This window comes from Myotis nattereri (genome assembly GCF_964212035.1).
Source record: "Myotis nattereri genome assembly, chromosome: 3".
Lineage (NCBI taxonomy): Eukaryota > Metazoa > Chordata > Mammalia > Chiroptera > Vespertilionidae > Myotis > Myotis nattereri.
In genome coordinates this window covers 115,002,417-115,015,149 of record NC_138077.1, presented here as the reverse complement: position 1 = coordinate 115,015,149, position 12,733 = coordinate 115,002,417, and the positions used below count along the sequence as shown (strand labels likewise).

At 52.0% G+C, this 12,733-nt stretch overlaps 1 protein-coding gene across 2 annotated transcripts in view; it reads left to right on the top strand.

Moving 5' to 3' along the window:
- The window catches only part of FBLN2 (fibulin 2), a gene marked incomplete at its 5' end in the record, with an annotated part of 76,689 nt that extends 67,168 nt beyond the window's left edge, over positions 1-9,521 (top strand). For both annotated transcript variants that reach the window (XM_081086164.1, XM_081086163.1), the window contains 2 exons: positions 6,290-6,413; positions 8,648-9,521. In XM_081086164.1, coding sequence (XP_080942290.1) covers positions 6,290-6,413; positions 8,648-9,005 — 482 coding nt within the window. In that variant the 3' untranslated portion in view covers positions 9,006-9,521. The remainder of the gene's footprint in view (positions 1-6,289; positions 6,414-8,647) is intronic.
- Positions 9,522-12,733: the final 3,212 nt, after the last annotated feature.

The window sequence follows — 12,733 nt, the reverse complement described above, 5'->3', positions numbered from 1 at the left end:
AAGTGTCGGCAAAGGGATCACAGAGAGGCTTATCTCAGAACCACATACTGAAAAGACTCCCCAGTCAGAGGTGTGCAGGGCTGGGAAGGGATACAGAGGAGAAAGTGGGCTCCCTGGCACTGGAGACATGCAGAGAGGATCTGGGCAGTCACCTGTTCAATGTGCGATTGAGGGACTACTTCCCTGGAGGGGGAACCAGGTCCTGTGACATTTGATCTTCTAAGCTGGAGAGCTATGATCTTTACTTCCATCGGAATATACTGAGGCCATAAAATTCTGGCAAGTGACCAGCGCAAGGTGGAATGATCTGGAATCCACCTGGGGCAGGTTATAGCAGCAGCACTGGCAACCCCTGGGAAAACCAACCACTCAGCTCCTCAGAGCATGGCCACCTGTGCCTCCTGGCATGCATGACCAAGTCTTTCCAGGCGGTGGAGCTGAGAGCCTCGAGGCCCCTGGTTGCAGCTTTGGTCTCCTTGTGCTTCTCGGTGGCCAGGGGTCAAGGTTGAGGCTTGGAAGGGTACAGAGCTAGACCAATTGTTGCTGCCTATAAGTGAATCCTGAGATCAAATTCATAGGTCACAGCCAACCGTGTGTGTGTGTGTGTGTGTGTGTGTGTGTGTGTGTTTAATGTAGAGTAGGATATAGGATCAGGTAGGGTGAAATAGACATGATGTAGGTCAGAGTGCACTGTGCCCATAAGGCTTGTTTCAGTTCACATGTGTGCCCTTAGTTCCAATGCAAAAGGATTCCTTACTGTAGGTTGATGTAAATTAGTAATAATAAATTAAAAGGTTCTGAGAGATAACAGGTAAATTAGGACTTGGAGGCCTGTTGGGCTCACTCACAGAAGCTGACCTGGGTCTCCCTAGCTGCAAACCACTCTGCTTTTTAATTTTAAAAAAATAATTGGTATAGACTTCATAAAAGGTAGGGATTTTACCCACCATAAACTGAGCTGTATGGGAAATACTTTATGTTCCCAGAATATGACTTCATTCTTGAGATCGAGGCTCTATCCTTGATGGAAGAACAGTGTGGTCACTTCTAAGAAGGCTGTCAGAACCGAGTGACTTTTGCTCTTGATGGCACTTCAAGAAAACCTGGTCACATTCAAAACTGTCTCTCCCTGGCCCCTCCTCCCTGGCCCATGCTAGCCAGGGTCAGAGGATTGCCCAGACGTCCAAGGTGCCTGTGCTATACCAGAGGGCATACTGGGCCCAGGCTGTGCTGGCCATAGGCGCATCTGATTGCAGCGCTGGTCTTGCCCTCTTGTCCCCTCACAACCTAACCAGTGGCCCACTTCTTTGAGATGCAAAAGAGCTGGTGAGGTGCAGGTCTGCTCTGTAGTCCAAACTGCATCATCAGCCACCATCAAAAGGTCCTCCACACATGCCACTTTTATTTTCTGTCCAAACTGTTTTGCTGGAAGAGTCTGTGTCACAGGTGGACAAGGCAGAGCTCGAATGCTGGTCATGTCCCTGTGGTGCCCCTGTCTGAAGCCACTGACCTCCGAGCTGAGCAGATGCTCCTTTGTGCTCCCTGGTCCTGTTCTGACTTGGACCAGGCACTGAGTCTTAGGGCTTCAGTGGGACAAGCTCCTGGAGCAGTGTGTGCTGGCCAGTGTCCCATGTCAGCACCTGTCCTTCTCCAGAATAAGAAACTGGAAAGAAAAAGGTTAGGTCATGAGACTCGGCCTGTCCTTGGAACATGTGCTGAGGGAAGGGCCTTGACTGTATTTGCTAGCATGTGGAGTGGTGCCTAGCACATGATAGGTGCTCATTGAATGTTCCACCATGCGACTGAGCTGAGAGGCAACTATTGCTGATATTTGGATGTTTTTCTTTCCAGTCTCTCTTTCTGCCAATATATATATACTAGAGGCCCAGTGCACAAAAATTTGTGCACTCGGGGGGGCGGAGGGGGGTCCCTCAGGCCGGCCTGTGCCCTCTCACAGTCTGGGACCCCTCGGGAGATAACGACCTGCTGGCTTAGGCCTGCTCCCGGGTGGCAGAGGGCAGGCCCAATCCCTAGGTGCAGCCCCTGGTCGGACTCAGAGCAGGGCTGATTGGGGAGTTGGGGCACCGCCCCCTGTCATGCACAGAGCAGGGCAGATCGGGAGGTTGCGATGCCACCCTCAGTCACGCTCAGGGTAGGGCCGATTGGGGGGTGAGGCACCGCCCGCTGTCACACTCAAGGCAGGGTCGATGGGGAGGTTGCGGCGCCACCCCGTCATGCACAGAGCAGGGGCAATCAGGGGGTTGGGGCGCTGCCCCCTGTCACTCACAGAGCAGGGCCCATCAGGGGGGTTGGGGCTCCTTACCCTGCCACGCACAGAGCAGGGCCCATCAGGGGGTTGAGGAGCTCCCCCCTGTCACTCACAGAGTAGGGCCGATAGGGAAGTTGGGGCACCGCCCCCTGTCACACACAGAGCAGGGCCCATCAGGGGGTTGAGGAGCTCCCCCCTGTCACTCACAGAGTAGGGCCGATAGGGAAGTTGGGGCGCCGCACCCTGTCACACTCAGGGCAGGGCCGATGGGGAGGTTATGGCTCTACGCCGTCACACACAGAGCAGGGCCCGTGGGGGGCGGTTGGGGCGCTGCCCTCTATCACCCACAGAGCAGGGCGGATCAGGGGTTTGGGGTGCTGCACCCTGTCACACACAGAGCCGCAGGGCGATCAGGAGGTTGGGGAGCTCCCCCCTATCAGGCACAGAGCAGGGATGATCAGGGGGTTTGGGCGCTGCCCCCTGTCATGCTGATCCCGGTGCTGGGAGGCCTCGCGGCTCCGCTGATCCCGGTGCTGGGAGGCATATTACCCTTTTACTATATAGGATAGAGGCCTGGTGCACGGGTGGGGGCCGGCTGGTTTTCCCTGAAGGGTGTCCTGGATCAGGGTGGGGGTCTCCACTGGGGTGCCTGGCTAGTCTGGGTGAGGGGCTGAGGGCTGTTTGCAGCTGGTCACACACCCTTCAGGGTGGGGGTCCCCACTGGGGTGCCTGGCCAGTCTGGGTGAGGGGCTGAGGGCTGTTTTCAGGCTGGCAGGTGACTGAAGCTCCCAACCGCTCCTTTTTATCTATTTTTTTTTTTTATTTTTATTCTGGGCCAGCTTTAGCTCTGAGGCTTGGCTCCATCTCTTAGACCTCGGCTGCTGAAAGCAGGTATCTGGTTTGTTTGGGTTCTATAATCGAAACACTGTTTCAACTCCAGCTCTGAGATCCCGGCTGGCTGAAAGCAGGTTTCTGGGGTTTTGTTTAGCTTCTGTATTTGTAACAATGTTTCAAACTGCAAGCTCAGAGGCTGGCAGCGGCAGGCAGGGAACGTTGGAGTCCTCTGTCACTGAAGCAAGCAAGCCTCATGTTCCCTTCAAGCTGCCTGGCTGCCAGCCGCCATCTTGACTGGCAGTTAATTTACATATCGCCCTGATTAGGCAATGGGAAGGTTAGCGGAGTGACACCAATTTGCATGTTTCTCTTTTATTAGTGTAGATACATATATACAGGGTAGAGCAAAAGTAGGTTTACAGTTGTTTTTGTGGAAAATAATACAATAATTAATAATAATGCAAGAGTAAACTCTGTATTGTTTACTCACAACTGTAGACCTACTTTTTTCCCCACCCTGTATATACAGAATATAATATTAGCTAAAATCATGGGGAAAATAACCTGGAATCCTGCTTTCTTAGGGCATGTGAAGCTCTTACCAGCATTCCCCTCAATATGGTCTAGCTTTTAGCAATGCTGTTAGTCTCCCCACTGACTCTGTCCCCCATTTCTGCATGTCTGCTGTGGCATCATCACCCCGGATGGGGCTACAGTGGCGCTCCTGGGTGTCCGGCCCTGTTGGCTCTCCCTTTGGCTTCAGCTCTCCAGGAGAGGCTTCAGGGTCAAAGCACCACAGATGCCAGGGGCCTGGCAGCACCAAGGGGCAAGGACCCTGGGGTCCTGGGGAAGTCCCTTCTGAACACATCTGTCAATAGGGCCATGGCAGACAATAAGAAACTGCTCCCACCCTGTTCCTGCTCCACCCCACCCGGCTTCAGGGTCAGCACCTCCTGCTCCCTCTGTGGTGGCCAGCAGCATATAATGAGGAAAGGAGGAGGCCATCCTACGTGTACATTCAATTATTGAACCATCAGGGCAGCAGCCACACCCATCCTGGCCCCACCAGCTCTGGCCGCCTGCCACTGTTTTCTCCCAGATTGGGATCATGACATAGTTGGCAGAGGAGGAAAGTGGGCTTGGTGAGATGAATAGTGTGAGCTGGTCTGCATTGTGAAGCATGGTAGGCAGGGCCTAAAGCAGTGATGGCGAACCTTTTGAGCTCGGCGTGTCAGCATTTTGAAAAACCCTAACTTAACTCTGGTGCTGTGTCACATATAGAAATTTCTTGATATTTGCAACCATAGTAAAACAAAGACTTATATTTTTGGTATTTATTTTATATATTTAAATGCCATTTAACAAAGAAAAATCAACCAAAAAAATGAGTTTGCGTGTTACCTCTGACACGTGTGTCATAGGTTCGCCATCACTGGCCTAGAGTGAAGCAGGCCGGAGTCCAGCCATGGCCCTGTCCTGCCGCAGCTGTATGACCCTGGGCACGTCTGTGCATGGGAGGTGACCCCACACCTGCCTCATGGGGTCTGAGGATAGAGGAGTGACTAAGGGTGGCATGCCTTCAGTATTGACTGGAAAATAATACATTATTTTCATTAAATAATTGTTTCAGTTCACATGTGTGCCCTTAGTTCCAATGCAAAAGGATTCCTTGCTGTAGGTTGATGTAAATTAATAATAATAAATTAAAAGGTTCTGAGAGATAATAGGTAAATTAGGACTTGGAGTAAACTTGGGGTACCAGTTGGCTATTGCTGTCAGTGCTTTTATGCTGTGGCTGCTATTGTGAGGAGTCAGCTTAGCATCATAACTGGGGCCCACATTTTGGCATTCGGTGGACCTGGCTTCAGCCCCCACTGCCATGCTGACTGTTTGTGACCTTGAGCTAGGTCATACCCTCTCGGATTTCCAATTCCTCCTCTGGTAGGCCAGTGACTCTTATCCCAATGGGCTGGTAGGAGGATTGGGTGAGGAGAAATCCCTAAATGGGGTCAGTGTGGAGGACTGGAGAACAAATCTGCAGTCCTCCAGAGACGTGCCTGGCAGCCCCCAATGCCCCCACCCGGCACAACCTTGGGCCTGTTGAAGCTGTGCTCTTTGAGCTGAGCTGCTGATCTTTACAGGAAGGTCTCTGGAACCCATTTACTTGACCCATGGGTCGCCTGTGGAACACACACACACACACACACACACACACACACACACACACCTCTTGCTTGCTTCTCTGAGTGTTCCTCAGAGAGATTTACCCATGTGTTCATGTGTGTGTGTGTGTGTGTTTCAGGTGTGTGTGTGTGTATCTGTGTGGATGTGCTTAAGCACATGTGTGTGCCCAACCATGTGCACAGGAAGCATGAGCATGTCTGTGCAGTTTATGGGACATTTGTGTCTGTGCATTCGGCGTCTGTTTACAAGTGATGAGTCTTGAACTCCCATCCAACAATACATGGAGAGTACATGCTCTGTGCCTGGCCCTCTGCTGGGCTGGGGGCACCACAGGACTGAGGAAGACCCTCTCCCCCTGCCCTCCTGGAGCCCACACTGAGGAAAGGGAGGGTGGAAACTGAACAGACATACAAAATAACTAGGTGTGTTTGAGAGCAGGAAAAGCAGTACAAGGAGAATAAAATGGCTTGAAATTGAGGGTGGTGGGGGAGGAGGGCCACTGCAGGATAGTCAGGGAGAACATCCTTAGGGTATGACCCTGAGCTGAGACCTGAACGATGAGAAGGAACCAACCACGGGAAGATGTGGGGAAAGTGTTGCAGCAGTGGGAACAGCATGTGCAAAGCCCTGAGGTGGGACAAAGGTCAGAGTATTGGGGAATCTCAGAGGGGTCTAGCAGAACTATAGCCCGAGTGGAAGGAGAGGGGTTGTACCGTAGGGCTTGGTGTCAATAGGCGGGCCAGAGTGTTTATACTGGGAGCATGGGAAGCCCTCAGCGAACATGACAAAAGACACTTTTCATTTTAAAGCCAGGTCCTCTGGCTGCTTGCTGGGCATGGAGGGGACTGGATGGGATGTGAGTGGCACAGGCTGGAACTGTGAGCTGTGGTCTTGCAGTCAGGAAGAGCTGCTCTGAGGCCCAGGTCTCCAGCTTGGGTGATTCAGACAAGGGTCCCCAACTGTGGGGGAATTCCTCCCATAACTCTCCTCTCCTCCCCTCAGATGTGGACGAGTGTGCACTGGGCACGCACAACTGTTCTGAGGCCGAGACCTGCCACAACATTGAGGGCGGCTTCCGCTGCCTGCTCTTCACGTGTCCTCCCAACTACATCCGAGTCTCTGAAACGTGAGTGTCTCCCCCTGCCCTGGGCCCAGTCACCCTGCAGACACCACGCTGCCCAGGGGTGAGGCCAGTGGCCGTGGGCCCTGCCTTAACCACCTCCTGCTCTTCACCTGCCCCCACTGCTGAGTCTGTGGTCAAATTGACCACAAATGGCACAGATGAAAGCACCTTGCAGAAAGTTCAGAGTCTAGAGAATGAAGAGAAGGTGCATAGAAATTCTCCCTCCCTGTCTTTCTCACACACGCACATACATGCCACATTCGTCATCTATTGCTGTGTAACACGTTATCCTAACACTTAGCACCTTAACCTGACAAACAGTTATTCTTTAAACAGTTTTGGAAAGGCAGGAATCCAGGAACAGCTTAGGTGGATGGTTCTGGCTCAGGGTCTCATGGGCTGCAGAGTCCGCCGTCCAATCACATGGCTCTGGACAGGAGGTCTCAGCTCCACACCATGTGGGCCTGTCCATGGACATGCCTTCCCCAGCACAGGTCAGGGAGAGAGCGAGGGACATTTTGCAAAAGTGACACATGCTTATAAAAACATTCAAATAATAGACCCTGGCCAGTGTGGCTCGTGGTTAGAGCAGTGGCCCGTGGACCAAAGGGTTTTGGGTTTGATTCCCAGTCAAGGGCATGTACTTGGGTTACAGGTTCAATCCCCAGCCCCAGTTGGGGTGCCTGTGGGAGGCAACCAATCCATGTGTCTCTCTCATGTTGGTTTCTTTTTCTCTTTTCCCCACATCTCTCCCTAAAAAAAACCAAAAACAAATCAATGGAAAAAATATCCTCGGGTGAGGATTAAGCAAAAAAATTTTTTCAAACAATTAAAGTGTGCCAACCAAAGTTTTTGTCCCGCCCCTCTAACAAATCATACAGTCTCCGACTGGTTGGAGTGTGTCCATCTTCTCTTTGGTCTGAACATAAAGTGCACACAGCTGCCCTGTCCCTGGTGCATTCAGCCGTTCTCATCTTGCTTTCTCTGCCTTGCAGCACTTGTGTCTGCATGTAGCCTGCCCCAAATGGTGTTTCCTGCAGGCATGTGTTCATAATTCATTTACCACTGTCCTGCTGGCAGTTTCACATTTTCCACTATTATACACTAGAGGCCCAATGCAGGAACTTCGTTCAAGAATAGGCCTTTCTTTCCCCAGCTGCCGGCACCGGCTTCCCTCTGGGACCTGGGCTTCCCTCCGGCCGCTGGCAGGCACCCGGGACCTAGGCTTCCCTCGCAGCCCCACTTCGTCTGGAAGGTCGTCTGGAAGGACGCCTGGTCTAATTAGCATATTATGCTTTTATTATTATAGATGGGAAATGTCCATGTGCATGTGTGTTGGGACATTTAGGGAGTATGCCTAGCGGACTCTGGGCAAGTGACCTCCCTTCTCTGGGTCCTGGCTGCCGCATCTGCAGCATGGGAGTGATAGCAGCACTGTGGGTTGGTGTGAGCATCAGGTGACTGAAGATGCGAGTTTCACACAGTGGATGGCATGGCGTAAATGCGGCATCTGTGCTGCTGGCTGTTGCTCCTGTGCCAGCCTTGTGCTGCGGCCAATTGGAGAATTCTGCTCAGATCTCTAGAGTTGCTGAGCTCTGGTGCCTAAATAGCATCCCATTTTGGAAGTAGTGAGCTTTTATATTGATTTAACAATGGAGGTGCCAGTGGCTCAGAGGTCCAAAATGAGGTCAGATTGTTGCTATGCTTAAAAATTGAGGCCTTGGCCCCCTAGGGTTTGGCTTTCTCACCACCTTCATCCAGCAGTGTTGGTCTTGAGGCTTCTACCTGAAAAATGGCAGGGCATCCCAACTCAGAGGAGGAAGTGGCCCAGAAGCAGTCAATTAATAGAAGAAAAGGAATTTGAAAAATGGTTGCAATAATAAAAAACACTCTGGCCTGGGAATCTATTCCAATGATCAGTGTGCCAGTAAAGAAAAGGCAGGGAGGAGGAAGCATAGGGTGCACCAGAGCTGCTCGAGAGCTGCGCCAGGCACTGTGGTGGGTGCTGTATAAACTCACTCCACCCTCCCAAGGAGATATCTTACAGATGAGGAAGCTGAGACCCGCATAGTAAGGAGACTTAGCAGATGCTACAAGGCTATTTAGAGCAGAGCTGGGCCAGCTGGCCCTTGAGCCTGCCTCCACCATGTCCAGGATGGTGGACAGCAGGGGTGGGAGAGCCCGGGATGGTTGTTCGTGAGCCCTGGCCCTCTGACCAAGCCCCGTGCATCCTGCAGGAAATGTGAGCGCACCACGTGCCATGACTTTTTGGAGTGCCAGAGCTCGCCAGCTCACATCACGTACTATCAGCTCAACTTCCAGACTGGCCTCCTGGTGCCGGCTCACATCTTTCGCATCAGCCCGATGCCCGCCTTTGCAGGGGACACCATTGCCCTCACCATCACCAGAGGCAACGAGGAGGGCTACTTCGGCACACGCCGGCTCAATGCCTACACAGGTGTTGTCTACCTGCAGCAGTCAGTGCGTGAGCCCCGGGACTTCGCCCTGGACGTGGAGATGAAGCTCTGGCGGCAGGGCTCTGTCACCACCTTCCTGGCCAAGATACACGTCTTCTTTACCACCTTTGCCCTGTGAAGTGCCTGCCTGAGCGCCTGTGCAGGGCCATAGCACTTGGGGTGCCCCTAATGGTCCCTGTGGCACCCTCCACACCACCACCCTCCAGTGCAACTCTTTCTGTGGGTGCTCAGCACCGTGTGAGTGGGGCCTGGTTATCTGGGTGGTTTTTGCTACAACTGGAAAATAGCCTAATTTTGCTGAATGGATTCCTCTCAGGTTCCTGGGAGGGATCTTGGCAGCAGGAGGTCGAAAGCAACTCAAGGCACTTCAGGTGCCTGTGGGTAGAGTAAGAGGACTAAAGGCTACATGACGGTTAAAGGCGGGAAACAGACCATGTGGGGCTTTGGACTCAACTGGATAGCCTGTCCCCAGTGTTGATATTCTATTTCATGTTTCACTGTGATTACTTCTCCACTTTAAAAAACCATCTTAAGTGTTTTTGTTTAATTATAAAAGTAGTGCACATAACACTGCAAAAAATTTCCAATAGTACAAAAAGGTTATAAAGTAAAAAGTGACAAAAGAAAAACCCTTACTTCTGTCAAGTGTTTGAATCTGATGGTGCATCTGAGGGCGCTGGGTCCCAGCCTGGGTGTTGAGTCAGTTGATTAAGAACCTCCTTGATGTCTGATGAAAGGAGTAACTCCAAACTAGGAGACCCATTGAGATGACAAGTTTGTGGTGTAAACATGCTGGCATTCTGGTCCTGTCTTCTTTCACCAATGCTTCTCCTCCCTCCTTTCCCCTCTTCTTCTCCCCCTTCCCCAAGTGTGGCCCTTGGCTGGTGTGCCACCTCCCCAAGTGTGGCCCTCAGGTAGTATGTCACGTTGGATATTGCCCAGAAACTCCAGTACTGGTCCCTCTCACTAAGGCCTGTACACATCAGCTCAGGCAGAGGCCTTGGGCAGGATCCTGAGAGATGAGAGAATTCATTTTTTCTCCACTGTGCACCTGGGGCTTTGAGCTGCTGTAAGGAGGATGCCTCAGGTTGGGAGGTCCCCAAGTGCACACTTGCCACTGCTCTTGGCTCTTTCTCTAAAGCAGGAATTCCAGCTGTGAGCAGTGTGTGGCTCCGTGGGCCTATGTGTAGTGGACAGCAGCTGGTGTTGAAGAAATGGAATGGGACACTGTCAGTACTCTTTCCCTGGTGAAGAAGGCGTGGTCAGGAAATGGCAATGCGTGTGTCACACCCCCAATGCCACCGCCTTGGGCTTGTGATGTAAAACTATTTCTTACTGTGTGTGGCCTATTGGGATTGTGGCAAACTGGGAGCTCATGCCCTATGTGGATGGTGGCACTTTGCAGCTCCAGAAACTGCCGCCTTCTGGAGATCTGGGCCCAGAAGGCCAAATGTTCCCATTCTTCAGGGCAAGTTCCCTAAGTACATTTTGATGTAAAATCTCCCAATTTTAAGATGTGATTAATTAAAACTTTGTAACCGCAGGTGTGAGCCTGCCATGGAAGGCCCATTGCCTTGTGCCCTTTGACCCTCCCTGCTCTTCACTGGCTCTGGCCGAGGCATTGCACAGAAGCCAGGGTCGCGTTCTCACTGGCTGGCTGCCTCCATTCCTTCTGCTTCTAGAAACCAGAGCCGGCAAATCTGCCAGACACATTCACTCACCAGGGAGGAACAGACTTCCGCTCAAAAGGCAGATTGGGGACACCAGCAAGGGATGGGCAGCAACTGACTACCTGGCAGAGGCCCCCACAGGCCTGCAACAGACTCCCACACTGTCCCGGGCCCACGGGACAAGTGCTCCCCATGGGCCCACGGTCAACTGACATCACTTCCCAGGGTTTTGTCTACCTCAGCAGGTAGTCCCCACTTTTCTCTCCGGGATGTTGTGCCCATGGAATCAGCACACACAGTCTAGCTTGGCACCAGCTCATCTGAGGCTCTCCTGATATGAGAGTTTCCAAGGTTCGGTGATTCCAGGATTCCAGGCTGCAAGGAGCTGGGCAAGCTACAGTTGGAAGAACAAGAATCTACAAGGGTGTCCTCGCTTCAGATGCCAGACAGAAGCTGCAGGGTTCCCCCACCACCCTCACTTTCAAATATCGGGCTTTCGCCTCAGGATGTGTCACTGTACTACAGGATGGGTGACTATGCACCTAGTGTTGCCAGCCCAGGAGCCTTTGGTGCCAGCATTTTCATTGGAGCTCAGTCACATACTGTCAGCGTGGCTGGCCTTCAGTATCCAGTCCCTCCTGGAGCCACATGTCCCAAAGCCCCTATCATAAGCCACAGTATTAGACTATCCAGGGCCCAACCACCCCAGATAAACACACTCCAGTCAGGACTTTCCAAGGGCCTAGACCTCACTTCCCAGGAACCAAGGGCAAAAGCCAGACTTCAGGGAAGAGAGGGCCAGCCCCTCTAGCCTCTGATGTGGGTTTTCTTATAGGATGATGGTATTTAGGCATCTACACTTAGTATTACTTGTTATTACCTCTCTTGATCTGCTAAATGTGCCTTATGATAAATATGTGCAGAACCATTTAGCATAGAAGTGAGTGAATGGTTCCTCAGGCCAGACATCTCCCATCCTGAGGAGGCCATAACTCAGTGCTCCAGCATGTGGCCAGTGGTGTAAGCATAACCTCACCAGCCATGCCAGTGCTGTTCCACACTGCAGCAGGTAAGTGACCTGGAAAGTGAGACTGGGCCCAATCAGTTACCGGCCATTCAGCCAGTCCATCAAAAGGTCTCCCACCTGAGGCCACTCAGGTTTGCCGCTTCCATTAGACCTTGTCAGGTTTCAAAAGCAGGAGTGGACTTGGCTTTGCCTTTCAAGTATCTGGTATGATCGAGATGAGGCTGTGTCCTCTTTCTCCAAATCTCTTAGATAATATAATACTGGCCCAATGTTCTATTGGGTTTCCCTCATTTATAACCCATTTGCCCCTTTTCCCTCGGCTCTCTCCACCCGCACTCCAGTTCTTCCACCCTTGGACGGTGCCTTCGGTTTGGCCCCTGTGCTGGTTTCGATTACAAGCAGCAATAGCAAATGCCTCCCTCCTCCACTGGTAGGGTGTGGTCATACAGACCTTCTGGGCCAGCTCCACCAGCAGGCACACTGCCGCATTCACTGTCCGTCTAGAATAGATCCTGCCAGGTAGGTGTAAAAGCAGTATCCACCCTGTTAGGCCCTTAGGATTTGTGACATCAATGATTAGAAGTTCAGTCACCGTTTCTTGCTTAGGAATTCTCTCCCTCCTTCTGGCACCCATAGTTGCAGCCTTGCTCCTGGGACAACAGCATCAGATAGGAACAAATCAAGTTGAGATGATGTTGCAGGGGAAAAGTATAGTCATGCCAGCATCCTTCCTCTGTGGAAGAATTGTGTCATCATAACAGCCCCCCCAGATCACCTAGAAAAGCAGAGGAGCCTATTCAGGGGCACCCGCCCTTGGCCCCCTCATGGTGAGTGTGAGCACACTGCCTACAGCATGTAAGTCAGCCCTTCATGCCTGCATCTCCATCACCTTGTTTTAGAAAACTGGTTTTAATCCTCTATCTAGCCATTACTCCAAGGAAGATCTCTCTGCTCATTGTTGGACACTGAGCTGTCACGAGTGTTGCTTGGGCTGATGAAATGGGAATGGATGGTCCAAACAGGCACCTCTGTTGTTCCAGTAACTTACTGTGTATCAAGCATTTCCTTCTACCACTAGCTGCCATGTGAGGCCCAGCCCAGAGACCTCTTTCTGCCAGGATCCCTCTGCAAGATCCGGGGGCTTCCAGA